The 22262-nt window shown below is 37.9% G+C and overlaps 1 protein-coding gene across 1 annotated transcript; it reads left to right on the top strand.

Annotated features, from left to right (window-relative positions):
* The first annotated feature begins 453 nt into the window (after positions 1 to 453).
* On the top strand, positions 454 to 20694 carry LOC147370560 (UDP-glucuronosyltransferase 2B4-like). Its single transcript, XM_086405535.1, has 6 exons — positions 454 to 1220; positions 2037 to 2185; positions 8759 to 8890; positions 14567 to 14654; positions 15815 to 16034; positions 20031 to 20694. The coding sequence occupies exons 1-6, from the start codon at positions 491 to 493 to the stop codon at positions 20308 to 20310; spliced, it is 1599 nt and encodes a 532-aa protein (XP_086261661.1). The 5' UTR covers positions 454 to 490; the 3' UTR covers positions 20311 to 20694.
* Positions 20695 to 22262: the final 1568 nt, after the last annotated feature.

A 22262-nucleotide genomic window follows, 5' to 3' on the forward strand; every position in this document is an offset into this window, starting at 1 on the left:
GTCTTTGCAAACTGCAGGATTTCTGCTGCTTTTTCATTTTAGTCCAGAACTTTCCCAAAGTACTTAACATGGGTTTGCACTTGGTCATTTATTGTTTTTGCTGTTTCTGTGTGGGACACAATGTTGTGACCTCATAACCCTCCACCTTGTTGATGTCACCTTATCTCTAATTCTGTGTCAAAGCGACTGCAGACTCAAGAGCCTCTCACTTGCTATTGTTTTACACTAGTTAGTCTTCTTTCTCACAGAATATAATTGATGTGTGTGTACAAGATGGGTGACAGCACTGGCAAATGAATACTAAACACACTGTATAATCTCGAAGTGTTCTGCACTTTGCCTTTTCACTTGATTTCCACATCTGCTGACTATTCATGTAATCTACTTTTTTAAGGAATAGGAGTTATACTTTAACTTCTGGTTGATGACTTCTGGATATAAGCCTGAGCAATAGCAAAAGTTTACAGTAATTAATTTTAAAGGACTGCATATGAGCAAGATGTCTATGAAAAGGCTCTCGCTTTTGCTGCTGCTACAGCTGACTTGCTACTTTAGCGGTGGGAGTTGTGGAAAGGTGCTGGTATGGCCAGTGGAATTTAGTCACTGGCTGAATATAAAGACAATTCTGGAGGAACTTGTCACGAGGGGTCATGAGGTGACTGTTCTGATATCTTCAGCTTCCACTATTCCTAATTCCAGCAAACCATCTACTATGGAATTTGAGACTTTTCCTGTATCTTTAACAAAAACTGATTATGAGAATTTTATAGAACGTCTTCTTGAGGAATGGACGTATGTGTCCAAAGATTCCTTTTGGTCCTATCTTTCAACAGTGAGAAGTTTATTTTGGGAATTTTTTGATACTACTTTAAGTATATGTAAAGACGCTGTTTCCAACAAGAAATTAATGACAAAACTGCAGGAATCAAGGTTTGATATCCTTATTGCAGATGCTGTTGGACCCTGTGGTGAACTGCTGGCTGAATTACTTAAAATACCATTCGTGTACAGTCATTACAGCTCACCTGGCCACATAATTGAGAAGAATAGCGGAAGACTTCCACTCCCACCATCTTATGTACCTGTTATGCTTTCAGAATTAAGTGATCGCATGACATTCATGGAGAGGATCAAAAATATGTTTTATACACTTTATTTTGAGCTTTTCTTCCCAACGTACAAAGAGAAGAAGTGGAATCAGTTTTACAGTGAAGTACTAGGTAAGTTGGGCTTCCTGATGGCTCAGTGTGGTAAAGAATCTACCTGCCAATGCAGGAGACACAGGTTTTATCCTTTGGTCAGGAAGATCCCTTGGAAAAGGAAATGGCATTCCATTCCAGTGTTTTTGCCTGTGAAATCCCATGGACAGAGAAGCCTGTTGAGCTATAGTCCACGGAGTTGAAAGAGTCAGTTACCACTTAGCAACCAAACTACTAGGTAAGTCATGTTTTTAGTTGGTAGCATTAAGTCCTATTTTTCCTATTGCCTTGGAAGTTGAGTTTGTCTAAATACAAATTCACAAAAATTTATCTCAAATAAGTGAAACAGTGAAATAAAAAATATGAAATGACCCTCAATCTAACAAATATTATGCAAACACTTAAATTATAGGGTAGGGTAAAGCCCATTACTCATATCAGATACCAGGAAGTCATTTACCACAGACTGAAGTACCCAGGACATCTGCAAGTGACTATCCAACTTACAAAACTTCTTTTTTTAACTTAAAGTCATTACGAATCTCATAAACTGTCTTGATAGATAAAGACATGTACATGGAGAGTTATACACATATTTGTAGTATAAGTATCCAGTTAGCTTTTAGAAATTGTTTCTGCTTGTGTAAAAACAGATGTATTCCAGATATACTTTATTATCCCATACTATGCTACGGTATATATTTATCAAGCAACAGACACATTCAAACATCTTGGCCACAACATCCCAAGCTCCTTTACACAAATTATCTTATATACACATATGACAATTGTCTCATTTGATCAAACATTTGTTGTTGTTTTTCTTTTACCTTTAAGGAAGACCTACTACCTTATCAGAGACAATGGGGAAAGCTGATATGTGGCTCATTCGAAGCTACTGGGATTTGTCATTTCCTCGTCCACGACTACCAAATGTTGAATTTGTTGGAGGGCTCCACTGCAAACCTGCCAAGCCCCTGCCTAAGGTCACCTACTCCTCCTTGTTGTTCTTTGTGAACTTTGTGTTTTCAATAGGAACATTCTGTGTTCTTTATTTAGAACGTTTGATTACAGGTAGTCAGATACGGGAACCTGGATAAAGTGACCTTCCACCTAGAAAGTGATGTATTTCTATATCAACACAACTATCTGAATTTCATTATCATTACAGAATAAACTAGAGAACATGGGACACTTTGAAAATACATCAATTAAATTACAATTTCATTATTCAACACATAGAGAAGCATCATTCATTAAAGGACACATATTTTTATATAAAAATATATATTTTATATGAAAATAATAGTCATATTATCATCTGGTGATGCCATCCAACCATCTTATCTCACTATAATCAGTTACATTATAATTGTATTATCATTATTAGAGGATAATTTTGTATATAGCATATTCCAGAAGTGAGTGCTAATATAGGCAAGTGGTGTAGGCACAGTTTCTACCACCTGACAGTCCACCTGGAATGATAAAACACAATCAAGTTGTAAAAAATGTTATAATATGGCAAGACCAGAGTGCTAAAGAAATATTCAGCATGAATCATATAAAGTATCTCTGATCCATAGATAATTATGAGATCTGAAGGATGCTCAGGAATAAACAGAGGAATAGGGCAGGGGTGGAAGAAGATATGGGCTTCCCTCTTAGCTCAGTTGGAAGAAGATATAAAAGAAAGGTAGGTGGAGTAGTGATGACAGTTGCCCAAAGTCCAAGTTTAGTCTAGATAGAAAAAGGCTGAATAAAGAAGAAGATGATGCTGTAGAGGTAAGTTGAAAACAGATAATTATAAACATTTGAAACATCTAGTAGGGGCATTGGGAAGAATAGTGAAAGGATTAAGAAAGAAAGAAAGAGATGACGGCGGTGGTTTAGTCTCTAAGTTGCGTTGGACTCTTGCAATCACATGGACTGTAGACTGCTAGGCTCCTCTGTCCATGGGATTCTCCAGTGTGAATACTGGAGTGGGTTGCCATTTCCTTCTCCAGAGGATCTTCCCAACCCAGGAATCAAAGCCAGGTCTCCTGCATTGCAGGCAGACTCTTTACCGACTGAGCTATGACGAAAGCCCTGAGAAAGAGATAGTCATATATTATTTAAAAATTAAAAGCAAGATGTAGTCACTGGGTTGGATTGTAAATGGTAAAGCATAGGAAGAGACCGTTTAGCAGATTATTGCTACTACTACTACTAAGTCGCTTCAGTCGTGTCCGACTCTGTGTGACCCATGGACTGCAGCCTACCAGGCTTCTCTGTCCATGGGATTCTTGAGGCAAGAACACTGGAGTGGTTTGCCATTTCCTCCTCCAAAGATTATTGTTAGATATAGACAATAATGAGTGAAAACTAGAGTACGGTGTTCACAGAGATATCACATTAACTCATTTTTTCCTTTATTTTAAATTAATTAATTTGTTTTAATTGGAGGATAATTACTTAACATCTTTGTGATGGGTTTTGCCATACATTGACATGAATCAGGATGATTTACTTTAATTAAATCTCTGGGCTGGGAATAAAAACATACATTTATATGTACATTCATTTATATTGTTGGAAATGGGCATTTATTTTAGTTAGTGCAATGGTGAAAAGCAGGAGAAGGCAATGGCACCCCAAACCAGTACTGTTGCCCGGAAAGTCCCATGGATGGAGGAGCCTGATAGGCTGCAGTTCATGGGGTCGCTAAGAGTCGGACACGACTGAGCGACTTCACTTTCACTTTTCACTTTCATGCATTGGAGAAGGAAATGGCAACCCATTCCAGTGTTCTTGCCTGGAGAATCCCATGGACCGAGAAGCCTGGTAGGCTGCAGTCCATGGGGTCGCACAGAGTCGGACACGACTGAAGCGACTTGGTGGCGGCGGCGGTGGTGAAAAGCCTTAAAACCTACAAAAATACTTTAGTATTTCATCTTCTTCATCTGATCGCCAAAGACTTAAAAGTTCCTAACATTACAAAAGTTTATATTAAATGCTGCTGCTGCTAAGTCACTTCAATCATGTCTGACTTTTTGTGACACTATGGACTGTAGCCCAACAGGCTCCTCTGTCCATGGGATTCTCCAGGCAAAAATACTGGAGTAGGCAGCCATTCCCTTCTCCAGGGGATCTTCTCGACCCAGGGATCAAATCCTGGTTTCCTGCACTCCAGGCAGATTCTTTACCATCTGAACCGCTAGGAAAACCCAAACAGTGCTAAATTATACTAAATCAGATACAAAAAAAATATTTACTTAGAAAATAACAAATATAATAAGATCACAGTTTTCTTGAAGATTAAAAAAGCATAAGCTAGAATTACAATTTTCAGGATATATATCATAGTGTATTATTTGATTATAGGATAGAGTAAGGATTAAAATGACAGACACATTTTAGCATAACGTCTTCAAAGTCCACCCATGTTGTCGAAAATGGCAGGATTTCCATCTTTCTCATGGGTGAATGACATTTCATTCGGAGCACGTGTGTCTATGTGTGTGTGTGTGTTCATATCTGTGTGTATCTATGGAAACATCTTTAAGTAATTCATCCATTGGTGGGCACTTAAGTTTCTTCCCTTAGCTAATTGTGAATAATGCTGCAGTCAACATGGAGCACATATACCTCTTCAATATCCTGTTTTTATTTCCTTTGACTGTATACCCAGAAGTAGAATTGCTGGATCATACAATAGATCTATCTTTAATTGTTTTAGGAACCTTCAATTTATGTTCCATAAGGGCTAAACCAATTTACATTCCCACTGAGAGTGTACAAGCATTCACTTTTCTCCACATTCTCACAACACTTTTCTCTTCTTGGTTATAGACTTTCTAATTGGGGTGAGGTAATATCTGATTGTGATTTTGAAATACATTTCCCTGATGATTACTGATGTTGAGTATCTTTTCCTATACCTGGTGACCATTTGGAAATCTTCTTTGTAAAGTGTCTATTTTGTTCATCTGCCCATTCTTTAATTGAATTTTGTTGTATGAATTGTGCATATATTCTGGATCTTAACCCCTCATTCAATATGTGGTTACAAAACTTTTCTTCCATTCTGTAGATCACATTTTCGTCTTGCTGATTATTTCTTTTGCTGTGCAGAAGCTTTTAAGCTTGTTGTAGTCCCACTTGTGATTTTTTCCTTTTGTTGTGGTCTTGATGTCATTAAAAAAAAACATCATTTTCAAGACCAGTGTCAAGGAGTTTTATCATTATATTTTCTTTTAGGGATGTTATGGTATCTGGTCTTATGTTTAAGTTATTGACTCATTTTGAGTTGTTTTTGTGAGTGGTATAAGATAGAGGTCTCGTTTTTTGCTTTTTTGTTTTTTTCATATGTTTATCCAGTTTTCTCAGAAAAGAAAGAAGTGACTAACATTTCCACAATTGGTGTTCTTGTTTCCCTTGCTCCCTTGTTGAATATTAGTTGAACCCTGTATGCTGTTCCATGGTCTATGTGTCTATTTGGGGGCCAGTACACTATTATTTGAAATACTGAAACATTGTGGTAAATGTGAAATTTCAAGGTGTGGTTCTTTTGGCTTTTGGGGTATACCAGACCACCTGACCTGCCTCTTGAGAAACCTGTATGCAGGTCAGGAAGCAACACTTAGAACTGTACATGGAACAACAGACTGGTTCCAAATAGGAAAAGGAGTACATCAAGGCTGTATATTGTCACCCTGCTTATTTAACTTCTATGCAGAGTACATCATGAGAAACGCTGGGCTGGAAGAAGCACAAGCTGGAATCAAGATAGCTGGGAGAAATATCAATAACCTCATATATGCAGATGACACCACGCTTATGGCAGAAAGTGAGGAGGAACTAAAAAGCCTCTTGCTGAAAGTGAAAGTGGAGAGTAAAAAAGTTGGCTTAAAGCTCAACATTCAGAAAACAAAGATCATGGTATCTGGTCCCATCACTTTATGGGAAATAGATGGGGAAACAGTGGAAACAGTGTCAGACTTTATTTTTCTGGGCTCCAAAATCACTGCAGATGGTGACTGCAGCCATGAAATTAAAAGATGCTTACTCCTTGGAAGGAAAGTTATGACCAACCTAGATAGCATATTCAAAAGCAGAGACATTACTTTGCCAACAAAGGTCTGTCTAGTCAAGGCTATGGTTTTTCCTGTGGTCATGTATGGATGTGAGAGTTGGACTGTGAAGAAGGCTGAGAGCCGAAAAATTGATGCTTTTGAACTGTGGTGTTGGAGAAGACTCTTGAGAGTCCCTTGGACTGCAAGGAGATCCAACCAGTCCATTATGAAGGAGATCAGCTCTGGGATTTCTTTGGAGGGAATGATGCTAAAGCTGAAACTCCAGTACTTTGGCTACCTCATGCGAAGAGTTGACTCATTGGAAAAGACTGATACTGGGAGGGATTGGGGGTGGGAGGAGAAGGGGACAACAGAGGATGAGATGGCTGGATGGCATCACTGACTCAATGGACGTGAGCCTGAGTGAACTCCGGGAGTTGGTGATGGACAGGGAGGCCTGGTGTGCTGCCATTCATGGGGTCACAAAGAGTCAGACACGACTGAACTAACTGAATATGGTGGTTGCCAGTACTGAGAGGTGGAAGAACAGGGGAAATGTTGTTTAAGGATACAAATTTGCATTTCTTAGTAAATAAATGCTAGAGATCTAAGGTATAGAGTAGTAGCTATGCATACATGCTCAGTAATGTCTGACTCTTCGCGACCCTGTGAACTATAGCCAGCCAGTCTCCTCTGTCAATGGGATTTCCCAGGCAGGAATATTGGGGTGGGTTGCCATTTAAAATTTGGAATTATTCTAGTACAGAAAGTAACCTTTTTTTTTTAATCAGAAAGGATCAAGGACCACAAAGCAAAATAATTCAGAAACAATTCCAGGCAAATACGGATTCACCAGGAGCTTTATTTAGTTAGAAGTGAATTACTCAAAAGCTGACCAGACCTGGAACCTTTTCCTCTGTGGAGCAGGTGCTCCCAGGGGGACTCACTGAAGTCATGTTGAAGTTTCTTCACCGCAGTTAGACATAGCACATCCATCTGTGACATTAATTATGCAAGTTCAGGACAAAGGCACATGTAAAGAAACACAGTCATATGATTGCTCGAATAAGCAACTATACAAGTGTAACTTTGGATTATAAATAGAACTCACAGAACTATTTCATACAACTTCCAAACTATAATACTTGACTCCTCAAGTCAGTAGTTAGTAATTTAGACAGAGTTTGGAAATTATGACAAAGTTTAAGGTGAAGAATAGGATTACAGAACTGAACAAATGACATAAAGTGATTCAGATCATATTTTTTTTCATAGTGCTCATAGTCAGGAAATGAAATATTAATGAGTAACCTAAATAATTCTCAAAAAGTCTGTCTGGAATAAATAAATGATTTAGCATAATTATAATAACAAAGAACCAAAGGGGGTTGAATCAGGCAAGTAACTTCTTTCCAAGAATCTATGTTAGTAATTAATATCAAGATTAATGAAGAGTCTGAGGATAATATAGTTTAATAATATCTCCTTGTACTGAGTACTGGCTCTATCTTATTTCCTGCTTATACAGAGACACATTGCACAAATATATATAATGGCAGAAATTGACTTCATATCACCTATTCTTTTCCCAGGATCTCAAGGATGAAAATGCTTTTTTAAAAAAAAATCATTATAAAAAATAATATAAAGTCCCTCAAAAAAATTTCTTTAATGATTTTTAGGTTGAAAATTTATTAGCACAACTGACCAAAGTCCAAGATATGAAGTTAATATGTTCAAGAGAATTGGGGGGGTGGGGTGGGTGAGGGATGGAAATCACTCTATTAGCTAACTGTATAGTATGTGAAAAGAATAATGTGAACTTTCTAATATAAAACCTGTCTACACATATAGCTCAGCAATTCCTTTTCTGGGTTTGTTTCCAAAATAATTGAAATTAGGTTCCCAATGAGATACCTGTACAACATATGCATGAAAGCTCTATTCACAGGAGCCAAGAGGTTGAAGCAACCCAAATGTCCATCAACAGAGGAAGCAATAAACAAAATGTCATGTATACAAACAATGGAATATTACTCACCGTTAAAAGGAAATTCTGACACATGTCACAACATGAATGAACCTTACATTAAGTGAAAATAACTAGTCAGAAAAAGACAAATACTGTGCAATTCAACTTATAAGAAGTATCCAGACTAATCTCATTTGTAGAAACAGAGTAGAATGAAACTTGCCAAAGGCTAGAGAAAGAGAAGAGTAGAGTTTCTTAACGATCATAGACTTCCAGTTTTGTCAGATGAAAAAGTTCTGGAGATTGGTTGCACAATGTGAGTATACTTAATACTACTATACTACACACTTAGGAACAATTAAGAAGTAAATTTTATGCCATGTGTATCTTACCACAATATTTTTGTAAGAAATCACTACTCTGATATCTCAAGACAATTTCTGATTTTCTCTCTTTAGTTGCTTGTAGCAATCCCTTCAATAATGTCTGTTATGCTACTGCTCTTTTGTGATGGGCATATTCTTTTTTCACAGGAAATGGAAGAGTTTGTGCAGAGCTCTGGAGAAAATGGTATTGTGGTGTTTTCTTTGGGGTCAATGGTCAGTAACATGTCAGAAGACAGAGCCAAGGTGATTGCATCAGCCTTCGCTCAAATTCCACAAAAGGTAGATACAATAACTTAATCATGGACAACTCTTTAATAAGTCTGTTAAACTCTGTAAAGATCTGATCTTAGACATTTTCTATCAGAAAGGTAAATAATATGATAGCAGCAATTTATCGCATATATATACATATATATGTGTATATATAAACCAAAATATACACTGCAAGTGCTACGGCAGGTCAGGGAGTGCCTTTGATCCATAATAATTTTAATTACTCAACATAGCAATAAAAAGAATGATATTTAAGAGACACAGTGTGAATTTTGGTGTTATTAATACAATGGTAACATGGGCAAGAAGATTAACCAGTAAATTCTGCTTTGTCACTTGTTCCTTTACTTTGAAGGATTTCTGAGGACACAACACACATACAGATGCTCTCAGGAGTTAAATTTTAACAATAAATGTAGTCATGCAATATTGATTCAAGTCAAACAATTCCACTTTTCATTGCTTTTGGAACTAGGGCTTAATAATTTGTAATTTAAGAGAACATACTTCTTCAGCAGCACTGATTAACTTATTTTTAAAAAATTATGCTGTTGTTGTTTAGTCATTAAGTCATCTGAATCATTGCAGTCCCATGGACTACAGCATGCTAGGCTCCCCTGTCCTTCACTATTACCCAGGGTTTGCCCAGATTCATGTCCATTGATTTATTGATGCTATCTAACCATGTCATCCTCTGCCAGCCCTTCTCCTTTTGCCATCAACCTTTCCCAGATCAGGGTCTTACCAATGAGTTATCAGGTGGCCAGAGTATTGGAATTTCAGCATCAGTACTTCCAATGAATATTCAAGATTGGTTTCCATAGGATTGACTGGTTTGATGTCCTTGCCATTCAAGTGATTCTCAAGAATCTTCTCCAGCACCACAATTCAAAAGCATCAACTCTTCAGTGCTTAACCTTCTTTAAGGACTTCCCAAGTGGCTCAGATGGTAAAGCGTATGCCTACAATGCAGGAGACCTGGGTTCGATCCCTGGGTCAGGAGGATCCTCTGAAGAAGGAAATGGCAACCCACTCCAGTACTCTTGCCTGGAAAATCCCAAGGATACAGAAGCCTGGTAAGCCCCAGTCCATGGGGCTGCCAACAGTCGGATACGACTGAGAGACTTCACCTTATCTTATCTTACCTAACCTTCTTTACTGTCCAACACTCATATTCATACATGATTACTAGAAAAAAATATAGCTTTGATTATATGGGCCTCTTTTGGCAGAGTGATGTCTCTGCTTTTAATACTTTATCTAGATTTGTCATAGATTTTCTTCCAAGAAGCAAGTGTCTCTTCATTTCATGGCTGAAGTCACCATCCACAATGATTTTGGAGCCCAAGAAGATAAAATATGTCACAGCTTCCACATTTTCCCCATATATTTGCCATGAAATGATGGGACCAGATGCCATGAACTTATTGCTTTGAATGTTGATTTTAAGACAACTTTTTCACTTTCATCTTTCACCCTCATCAAGAGTCTCTTTCAATTCAGTTCAGTCACTCAGTCGTGTCCGACCATTTGCAACCCATGAATTGCAGCACACTAGGCCTCCCTGTCCATCACCAACTCCCGGAGTTCACTCAGACTCACGTTCCTCGAGTTTGTGATGCCATCCAGCCATCTCATCCTCTGTCATCCCCTTCTTCTCCTGCCCCCAATCCTTCCCAGCATCAGAGTCTTTTCCAATGAGTCAAGTCTTCGCATGAGGTGGCCAAAGTACTGGAGTTTCAGCTTTAGCATCATTCCTTCCAAAGAAATCCCAGGGCTGATCTCCTTCAGAATGGACTGGTTGGGTCTCCTTGCAGTCCAAGGGACTCTCAAGAGTCTTCTCCAACACCACAGTTCAAAAGCATCAATTCTTCGGTGCTCAGCTTTCTTCACAGTCCAACTCTCACATCCATACATGACCACAGGAAAAACCATAGCCTTGACTAGACGGACCTTTGTTGGCAAAGTAATCTCTGATTTTCAATATGCTATCTAGGTTGGTCATAACTTTCCTTCCAAGGAGTAAGCATCTTTTAATTTCATGGCTGCAGTCACCATCGGCAGTGATTTTGGAGCCCCCAAAAATAAAGTCTGACACTGTTTCCACTGTTTCCCCATCTATTTGCCATGAAGTGATGGGACCAGATGCCATGATCTTCGTTTTCTGAACGTTGAGCTTTAAGACAACTTTTTCACTCTCCACTTTCACTTTCATCAAGAGGCTTTTTAGTTTTCTTCAGTTTCTCCCATAAGAGTGGTGTCATTTGCATATCTGAGGTTATTGATATTTCTCCTGGCAATCTTGATTCCAGCTTGTGCTTCTTCCAGCTCAGCGTTTCTCCTGATGTACTCTGCATATAAGTTAAATAAGCATGGTGATAGTATACAGCTTTGATGTACTCCTTTACCTATTTGGAACCAGTCTGTCGTTCCATGTCCAGTTCTAACTGTTGCCTCCTGACCTGCATATAGGTTAGCATAGTCAATGAAGCAGAAATAGATGTTTTTTCTGGAATTCTTTTGCTTTTTCTATGATCAAATGAATGATGGCAATTTGATCTCTGGTTCCTCTGCCTTTTCTAAACCCAGATAGCACATCTGGAAGTTCTTGGTTCATGTACTGCTCAGGCCGAGCTAAATGATTTTTGAGTATTACCTTGCTAGCATGTGAAAGGAACATAATTTTACAGTAGTTTGAACATTCTTTGGCATTATCCATCTTTGGGTTTGGAATGAAAACTGACCTTTTCCAGTCCTGTGGCCACTGCTGTGTCTTCTAAATTTGCCGGCATACTGAGTGCAGCACTTTAACAGTATTATCTTTTAGGATTTGAAATACCTCAGCTAAAATTCCACTAGCTTTCTTCATAGTAATACTTCCTAAGGTCCCATTTTCTTCACACTCCAAGATGTGTGGATCTATGAGTGACCATACCATCATAGTTATCCAGGTTACTAAGATCTCTTTTGTATAGTTCTTCTGTGTATTCTTGCCACCTCTTCTTAATATCTTCTGCTTCTGTTGGGTCCATACCATTTCTGTCCTTTATTGTGCCCATCTTTGCATGAAATGATCCCTTGGGATCTCTAATTTACTTGAAGAGATCTCTAGTCTTTCACATCCTATTGATTTCTCTATTTCTTTGCATTGTTCACTTAAGAAGGCCTTCTTATCTCTCCTATCTATCCTCTGAAATTCTGCATTCAGTTGAGTATATCTTTCTTTCCCTTTCTCCCTTGGCCTTCACTCCCCTTCTTTTCTGCATTATTTATAAAGCCTCCTCAGATAACCACTTTGCCTTCTGGCAAATCCTTTTCTTTGGGGTTGTTTTGATCGCTGCCTCCTATACAGTGTTACACACCTCTATCCACAGTTCTTCAGGCACTCTGTATATCAGATATAACCCTTGAATCTATTCATCACCTCCACTGTGTGATTATATGGGATTTGATTTCTGTCATACCTGAATGGCCTAGCAGTTTTCCCCGCTTTCAATTTAAGTCTCTCTTCAATTCAAATCTGAATTTTGCACTAAGGTGCTCATGATCTGAACCACAGTCAACTCCAGGTCTTGTTTTGCTGACTGTATAGAGCATCTCCATCCTCAGCTGTAAAGAACATAATCAATCTGATTTCGGTATTGACCGTCTGGTGATGTCCATGTATAGAGTCATCAGTTGTTGGAAAAGGATGTTTACTATGACCAGTGTGTTCTCTTGACCAAAGTCTGTTAGCCTTTGCCTGCTTCTTTTAGTACTACAAAGCCAAACTTGCCTGTTACCCGAGATATCTCTTGACTTCTTACTTTTACATTCCAATCCCTATGATGAAAAGACTTCTTCTTCATTATTTTGTGTGTGTGTGTGTGTGTTAATTCTAGAAGGTCTTGTGGGTCTTGCTGAATCAATCTTTAGCTTCTTCAGCATTAGTGCCTGGGGCATAGACCTGGATTGCTGTGATGTTGAATGGTTTGCCTTGGAAATGAACCAAGATCATTCTGTTGTTTTTGAGATTGCACCCAAGCACTCCATTTCAGAACTTTTTTGTTGACTGTGAGAGCTACTCCATTTCTTCTAAGGAATTCTTAACCACAGTAGTAGATATAATGGTCATCTGAATTAAATTCATCGAACTTGTCCATTTTAGTTCATGGATTCCTAAGATGTTGATATTCACTCTTGCCATCTCCTGCTTGACCATGTCCATTACCTCGATTTCATTGGCCTAACATTCCAGGATCTTATGTTCTTTACAGCATCATACTTTCACCACCAGACACATCCACAGCTGAGCATCATTTCTTCATTGGCCCAGTCACTTCATTCTTTCTGGATCTATTAGTAATTGCCCTCCACTCTTCCTCAGCAGGATATTGGACACATTCTGACCTGGAGAACTCATCTTCCAGTGTCATATATTTTTGCCTTTTCATACTGTTCATGTGGTTCTCACAGCAAAGATAGTGGAGTGGTTGTCCATTCCCTCCTCCAGTGGACCACAGCTTGTCAGAACACTCCACTATGACCCATCTGCCCTTGGGTAACCCTGCAGAGCATGGCTCATAGCTTCATTGAGTTACACAAGCCCCTTTACCGTGACAAGGCTGTGATCTATGAAGGGAATTAATAAATTATAAATAAGCCAAAATATTTATCTTAGGTGATTGACTGCATACTTTTTCCTCTCTATAATCAAAATGTGTAAAATTTAATAAAATAACTTCTCATTTTAACTACTTGATATATGTAAACTCTTTTATAACAGTCAAAAATAAATAAATCACTGAATATTGAATTCAAAAATGAGCACTAGCATATAAAGATAGCAAATGAATGTGTAGGTTATGTGTAATCTGCCACTGGCTTGTTGTATTGGAAACAAAACCAATTATCCATGGAAGAAAAGCTATGACAAACCTAGACAGTGTGTTAAAAACCAAAGAGAGCACTTGCCCAGAAAAGCCCATATAGTCAAATCTATGGTTTTTGGAGTAGTCATGTATGGATGTGAGAGTTGGACCATAAAGAAGGCTGATTGCCAAAGAACTGATGCTTTTGAATTGTGGTTCTGGAGAAGACTCTTGAGAGTCCCCCGACTGCAGGATCAAACCAGTCAATCCTAAGTTAATTAATCTTGAATATTCATTGGAAGGACTGATGCTGAAGCTGAAGCTCCAATACCTTGGCCACCTGATGCAAAGAGATGGCTCATTGAAGAAGACCTTGATGCTGAGAAAGATTAAGGGCAGGAGGAAAAGGGAGTGACAGAGGATGAGTTGGTTGGATAGCAACACTGAATCAATGGATATGAATACTAGCAACTTCTGAGAGATAGTGAAGGACAGGGAAGCCTAGCAAGCTGCAGTCCATGGGATGCAAATAGTTGAACACAACTTAGTGATTGAAAAGCAACAACAAAACAGTTTTTTTTTTTTAATATTTGAATTGGTCATTGAAAATCTCATTTGTCTCTGCCATCATGTGTACATAATTAATACATCAAATGTAGGTATTCCTGTGTATGTCTTTCTATTACTAGTTACCATTACTTAATATGCCTTCATTTCCTTACATGTCATATGGAAGACATGTAATTATATGTATCTTGGGTCAATTTAGAAATTATTAGTATAACTATGAAGTTCAACTCATAGAATAAGGTATTTCCTTTGCTTTTAACAGGTGCTATGGAGATATGATGGCAAAAAACCAGATACCTTAGGACCCAACACCCGGTTGTATAAATGGCTTCCCCAGAATGACCTTCTTGGTGAGACTTGTCAGAACAAATAATGAAAATATGAGTAACAGCCAAGCAGAGTGAGAGTGCTTCAACAGGAAACACACTTAGAAAGCAATTAATTATTGAAACACTGAAAAAGAAAACTTTACTAGTCTATTATAATTGTCTTTGCTATGAGAAAAAAAGGAGAACATATAAAAGTTGTCAGTTTATTCTATGTAGTCACATCCCTTATAGCTAGAATCTTTACTTTAGCTGTAATTACTTCTCACAGTGAACTTTTCAATAACTTCCTGGATTGTTGTTCTGTCTCTGAATTCTTTCATTATACTTATCATTTCCATTCTGTATCTTAAAAATAAGAACTCTTGTGCCATTACCAATGACTCTCTGCTGCTGGTGCTGCTGCTGCTGCTGCTGCTGCTAAGTCGCTTCAGTTGTGTCCGACTCTGTGTGACCCCATAGATGGCAGCCCACCAGGCTCTGCCAGCCCTGGGATTCTTCAGGCAAGAATACTGGAGTTGGTTGCCATTTCCTTCTCCAATGCATGAAAGTGAAAAGTGAAAGTGAAGTTGCTCAGTCTCGTCTGACTCTTAGCGACCTCATGCACTGCAGCCTACCAGGCTCCTCCGTCCATGGGATTTTCTAGTCAAGAGCACTGGAGTGGGTTGCCATTGCCTTCTCCCACCAATGATTCTCAATTTTCTGTGAAAAAAAAAAAAGGCACAATCATTTTTGTGAAGCAATAACACACTTCATGGTAAAATTTAGCTTTTCCTTCCTCTGGTTCCAGTGCCACTACCATTATCTTTCTTTTCCCCTGACACCATTCCTATCAAACTAAATGGCTTCACTGTATCTTTAGGTGAATAAATTTCGGCATGTCCTCCTCTTTTTTTGCACATGTGGTTTCTTTACCCAGAATGCTCTTTCAAGTTGTTCCCCTGCCGATCCTGGATTCATTTGTGACGTTCAAGTGACTCAGCACTTCTTTCACAAACTCTGCATTTACCCCGTCAGCAGACATAGCCATTTCTTCTGAGTTCTGAAAGCAAGTTAAAAGCACTTTCATATGCGTAATAATCTGTTATCTAAAAGATACTCCTCCATCCAGTGCCTTATAATACCCATTTCTCATTTTATTCTGAGTTATAATTAATAACCTTACTGAATTCACTCAATCCTAGGCCATCCAAAAACCAAAGCCTTTATAACTCACGGTGGAAGCAATGGTGTTTATGAGGCCATCTATCACGGGATCCCTATGGTGGGCACTCCTTTGTTTGATGATCAAGCTGATAACATTGCTCGAATGAAATCCAAGGGAACAGCTGTTAGGTTGGACTTGGAAACAATGTCAACAAGAGATTTGCTCAACGCACTGAAGGAAGTCATTAATAATCCTTCGTGAGTATATATATATTTTTCTTTTTCTTTTTTTCTTTACCAGCTAATCTTTCTAGAGAAGTTCTCATCTGAAGGCCAGGGAGGCAGTGATGAGTCTTCACATAAGCACAATGAGGTGTAAGATTTGCTCGATGTTTTGAAAACAGACAAAAATAACAGGTTGTGAATGTCACATTAAGATTTTTTCATGGTTTTATGGAAAAAGTTTGTCAGTGTTTTAAAGATAGTGGAGAAATGTTGAAAACTTAATCATTAGAATGAGAAGAACCACTGAAATGGTAGTAGAAGGATTAAGAAGCATTGAGAACAAAGTTATTGTAGGGAACCATGAATGCTATGGATACACATCTGCCCACTTTCTTTCAGCATGTGAACTTCTCAAATGTTTTAAACTCTTAAAAGATGGTTTATTTTCACTAAACCATCATGACATCATCCACTTCAAATTCCAATTACATTTAATATTCTCCAACTTTTCTATGCTAATATTTTGACTCCATCTCTGATAAATGATAAACAGCTATAACTTTCTAATTACCCAGTTTCAACTATGTATATACTATTTATAAATGTGGGTGTATTCTAGGGTTGTTTGTTTTTTTTTTACTGTGGTCATTTTGTCTTGTTTGGAAGAATTATAAATCTAAACATAATTGACTTGGGAGGAGTATGTTGATATGAAAAAGTGAAAGTGTTGGTTTCTCAGTTGTGTTCGACTCTTTGGGACCCCATAGACTGTATCCCACCACTCCTCAGTCCATGGAATTTTCCAGGCAAGACCATGGGAGTAGGTAGCCATTCTCTTCTTTAGAGGATCTTGCTGATCCAGGGATCAAACCAGGTCTCTGCATTGCAGGCAGATTCTTTACATCTGAACAACCGGGGAATCCCATATATTGGGATATTCCTTTTTTTAAAAATGTTACACAATTTTTAAAGGTTATTTTCCATTTAAAGTAATTACCAAAGAGTGACTAAATTTCCAGTTTTGTACAACACCTCCTTGAGCTTATATTATTCCCAGTAATTTTGCCTCCTACTCCCCACCTGTGTGTTTCTACTCCCCCAAATCTGGTAATCAATAGATTGTTTTCTGTATCTGCTAGTCTGTAATAATAGTTTGATCCCATCATTGATAAATGGTAAACAACTAGAATTTTCTAATTTACTTTATTACAACTATGTAGATACAGCTTATAAATGTAAGTATCTTCAGAGTTCTTTTATTTGTGCTCATTTTTGTCTTATTTGGAATAGATAGTTACGTTGGGATATTCCTATTTAAAAGCCATATTTTCTAAAAATATATATATTTAATTTCCAAATCACTTCAGGATATACGTGAATTTCAGTGACACAATTATTAATATCACAAATATGATGTATATATTCCCCCTTTTTCATCATAATGACTTTGTAAAGAAAATATTTTGAGAATGTATCGGTAATAGCAGCAAAAAGCATTTTGTGTTTTATAAGCAGTGTTATTTAAATTTAATTTTAGCACAGCTATTGTCGAAAGTGAGCAGCATAAAAAGCACTCTTTTTCTTTTTTTAAAAGAAACAAATCTTTCATTTGCTGTTTTTATGTAAATGTACATATCTCTAGTATCTTTATATGTCTTTTTAATTTTTAATAATGTAATGTTGGGGTCAAAAATGAAGATATACTGAATGTTCATGATATGCTACATGTTGTATTTACTAAAACAGTGTTCAGTTCAGTTCAGTTCAGTTCAGTCGCTCAGTCATGTCCGACTCTTTGTGACCCCATGGATCGCAGCACACCAGGCCTCCCTGTCCATCACCAACTCCCAGAGTTCACTCAGACTCATGTCCATCGAGTCAGTGATGCCATCCAGCCATCTCATCCTCTGTCATCCCCTTCTCCTCCTGCCCCCAATCCCTCCCAGCATCAGAGTCTTTTCCAATGAGTCAAGTCTTCACATGAGGTAGCCAAAGTACTGCAGTTTCAGCTTTAGCATCATTCCTTCCAAAGAAATCCCAGGGCTGATCTCCTCCAGAATGGACTGGTTGGATCTCCTTGCAGTCCAAGGCACTCTCAAGAGTCTTCTCCAACACCACAGTTCAAAAGCATCAATTCTTCGGCACTCAGCCTTCTTCACAGTCCAACTTTCACATCCATACATGACCACAGGAAAAACCATAGCCTTGACTAGACGAACCTTTGTTGGCAAAGTAATGTCTCTGCTTTTGAATATGCTATCTAGGTTGGTCATAACTTTCCTTCCAAGGAATAAGAGTCTTTTAATTTCATGGCTGCAGTCACCAACTGCAGTGATTTGGGAGCCCCCAAAAATAAAGTCTGACACTGTTTCCACTATTTCCCCATCTATTTCCCATGAAGTGATGGGACCAGATACCATGACCTTCGTTTTCTGAATGTTGAGCTTTAAGCCAACTTTTTTACTCTCCTCTTTCACTTTCATCAAGAGGTTTTTTAGTTCCTCCTCACTTTCTGCCATAAGGGTGGTGTCATCTGCATTGCCGAGGTTATTGATATTTCTCCCGGCAATCTTGATTCCAGCTTGTGCTTCTTCCAGCCTAGCATTTCTCATGATGTACTCTGCATAGAAGTTAAATAAGCAGGGTGACAATATACAGCCTTGATGTACTCCTTTTCCTATTTGGAACCAGTCTGTTGTTCCATGTCCAGTTCTAACTATTGCTTCCTCACCTGCATACAGATTTCTCAAGAGGCAGGTCAGGTGGTCTGGGATTCCCATCTCTTTCAGAATTTTCCACAGTTTATTGTGATCCACACAGTCAAAGGCTTTGGTATAGTCAATAAAGCAGAAATAGATGTTTTTCTGGAACTCTCTTGCTTTTTCCATGATCCAGCAGATGTTGGCAATTTGATCTCTGGTTCCTCTGCCTTTTCTAAAACCAGCTTGAAAACAGTGTTACTTTACACATATTAAGTAACTTCTTTATTGTAGTCTATTCCTATTGTATTAAAAATATATTTCCAGGATTACTGCAGTCTTTGCAAAAACCCAGTGCTCCTCCTGTGTTTTTGACAGTAAAGGGAGAAAAGTTACTTCCATTGTTATAACTACATTGCCATGTTGTAGCACTTTGTGATTTAAACTTCATGTGCTATATCTCTTTATTCTGCTTTCTTGTCTGTTAGTCTGCCATCATTTCAGCAGTAGAAACAAGTGTGTCTGCAATGCCTGAGAGTGAAATGCTGAGCCTTCTCCAGAATTTTTAGAACAAGAACGAGAACAACAATACTAGTAAACATTTACTGAGTGTCTACTGCATGCCAGGAATGCCTCTAAGAATCAATACAATATTATCAAAATAATTAGATAAGGTACTATTCCTAGCCATTTTATAGTACAATGAAAAACTGAGAAACAGGTTCTATCATGATTGAGCCCTCCAAAGTAAAATTAAAAGTTTAAAAATTAAAAAAGTTTTAAAATGTTAATAAAATAAATTAAAAACAAAAAAGAGGAACAGAAAAAATAAAATAGCAGCCAACAAAGTAAGAGTCAGGAATCAAACTGAGTCAATCTACTTCCACACTTTCAACCACCACTTCACTAATGTAAGATCAGCCCTGTCTGGACATGTCTCCAAACCTCATCACTGATTTACCTGCTATATCTAGATTATAACATTTGAAATACATCTATCAGGTCCATTAACAATTCTTTATGAGATGATTCAAACTTTGGACAAACATATTATGAAGTTCTTTTCTTTTCTTTCCCTTTGGGACAGCTCATTCCATTATTTAGAATATACAATCTTGTTCTCCCCCATTTTCTTTCTTTTTTTTGTAGCTTGAAACGCTATGCATTTAAGAAATCCTAGCCCATAAGCTAATACCTCAATAATCACCTTGGAGAAAATTATGGTTTTCTTCCACTCTGTGTTGCACTCTGTTACCATCTGCAAGAAAATTTCACATATTTATTTATTATAGCTCATTCCATAAATGATAACTGTTTGATTTTCCTTCAGCTACAAAGAGAATGTGATGAGATTATCAGCCATTCAACATGATCAGCCTATGAAGCCCTTGGACAGAGCAGTCTTCTGGATCGAGTTTGTCATGCGCCACAAAGGAGCCAAGCACTTGCGGCCAGCTATCCATGACCTCACCTGGTTCCAGTACCACTCTCTGGATGTCATTGGGTTCCTACTGGCCTGTGTGGCAACTGCCATATTTGTCATCACAAAATGTTGTCTATTTTGTTGCTTGAAGTTTGCTAAATTAAGAAAGAAGGAGAAAAGAGACTAGCTGTATCAGACCTCAGCGCAGGGGTCCCCAACCTCTGAGGTCTAATGGCTGATGATCTGAGGTGGAGCTGACGCAATAATAGAAATAAAGTGAGCAATAAATATGATGTGCTTGAATCGTCCCAAACCCATTGCTTCCTACCCCAGCCCATGGAAAAATTGTCTTCCATGAAACTGGTTCCTGGGGCCTAAAAGGTTGGGTACTGCTGCTCTAGCAGTTCTGCCTCATAGAACTCCTCATAGAACTCTCCATAAAACTATGTGGGTATGTATTGAAATTTATTGTTTTAATGCAAAAGTATACTAAAAAGATATGATTGAATTTAACTGGTTTTCACATATTGGGTGTAGAAACAAGAACAATAAAAGTCTATTCATAGTATCCATATTATTTTGTAGATATTCAGAATTTTACCTTGATTTTTGTATAGAATTTTATAGCTTTTCCTTGCTATACAAATTGTTCAGTAATTGGAATTCTTTTGAAAGATTCACCCTTTAATTTTATTTGTGAGACCACTAATAGTTCTTCATTTTTACTGTGCACCCAGCCTCAACATCACTTCTTACCTAAAGCCATAGCAAGACACTAGCCTTCATTCAGTTAATCTCATTTGCCTTTGGAGTGTTTGTGGAATTAGAAGTATAGCAACTGCTACATGCTTCCTTTTATAAAATTGAGATATTTGCAAAAACCTTTAATTTCATGACCTAATTCTCTTTTTGTCATCCACCTTTTATTCACCTATTATTTTCACTCCCATAATCAGCCTTTGCTAATGGATATAAGTTCTCAACTGTATGTTAAGAAAATTATAACCCGAACTCTATATTCAGGTTGAACTCTAAATTCAAAAGAGACTTTTGAATTTTCTTTCTCGCCAAAGCTACCTGAATATATCTATGATCTTATCTATATTTACATATATATCTAAATCTATGTATATATTTACAATTCAGGACACAGCACCACTTAGCTACTTGCAGATATGATGAAAAATTCAATGGGTTTGTTGAACACAGACTGAATTATTTACTATTATATTATAATATGGGCTTCCCTGATAGCTCAGCTGGTAAAGAAACTGCCTGCAATGCAGGAGCCCCCAGTTCGATTCCTGGGTTGGGAAGATGCCCCTGGAGAAGGGATAGGCTACCCACTCCAGTATTCTTGGGCTTCCCTGGTGGCTCAGAAGGTAAAGAATCTGCCTGCAAAGTGGGAGACCTGGGTTTGATACCAGGTTGGGAAGATCCCCTGGAGAAGGGAATAGCTACCCACTCCAGTACTCTGGCCTAGAGAATTCCATGGGCAGAGGAGCCTGGTAAGCTACAGTCCATGGGGTCCCAAAGAGCTGGATATGACTGAGCAACTTTCACTTTCATATTATATTATATCATAACCACGCTTTAGATCAGCATTTATCATTCTTTTGTCTCTTTCCTCAGGAAGCTATTGTGTCATCCCTCCCATAACGCTTACATGTAAACGTTCAATCCCTTATCATGACAGAAAATATTATAGACGTTATTTTCTTGAAACCTAGGTCCACTATGACAGAGATAATCAGAAACAATGAGCACAATACAAACATCACATAAATCTTGTGAAAATATTGGTGAATCAAATGAAAACAATCTGAAGGTACTGATGAAAACTGTACATCAGAAAAGCAGTTTATAATCAAAATGTCCAGGTGAGGGAATGAATCTCATCTTATTGGTCAAGGGGACCACCATCCACAACATATAACAAAACATTCATCAGCCTTAGGGATAATTTATTTTAAAAAATGAAACACTGATGTTTGGGGAATTATAGGAAAATTTACCAAGAATTTCGCATAGAACCCACCTAGATAATTGACACATATTTAAAGAAAAATAGAACTAGCAGAAAAGTAAGAAAGTAGAACCATATGTTTCCATAGTAGAAAATGTTTTTAAATCAAGCAT

The sequence above is a fragment of the Bos grunniens genome, chromosome 6, assembly GCF_055505025.1.
Source record: "Bos grunniens cultivar Pamir isolate PY7600 chromosome 6, Bosgru_T2T1.0, whole genome shotgun sequence".
Taxonomy (NCBI): Eukaryota; Metazoa; Chordata; class Mammalia; order Artiodactyla; family Bovidae; genus Bos; species Bos grunniens.

Bases quoted from the DNA above. Each gene is read 5' to 3' on its own strand.
- LOC147370560 (XM_086405535.1), top strand. From the start codon at position 491: ATGAGCAAGATGTCTATGAAAAGGCTCTCGCTTTTGCTGCTGCTACAG. The intron at 14,655-15,814 runs GTGAGACTTGTC...ACTCAATCCTAG, and splicing joins TCCCCAGAATGACCTTCTTG to GCCATCCAAAAACCAAAGCC. The intron at 16,035-20,030 runs GTGAGTATATAT...ATTTTCCTTCAG, and splicing joins GAAGTCATTAATAATCCTTC to CTACAAAGAGAATGTGATGA.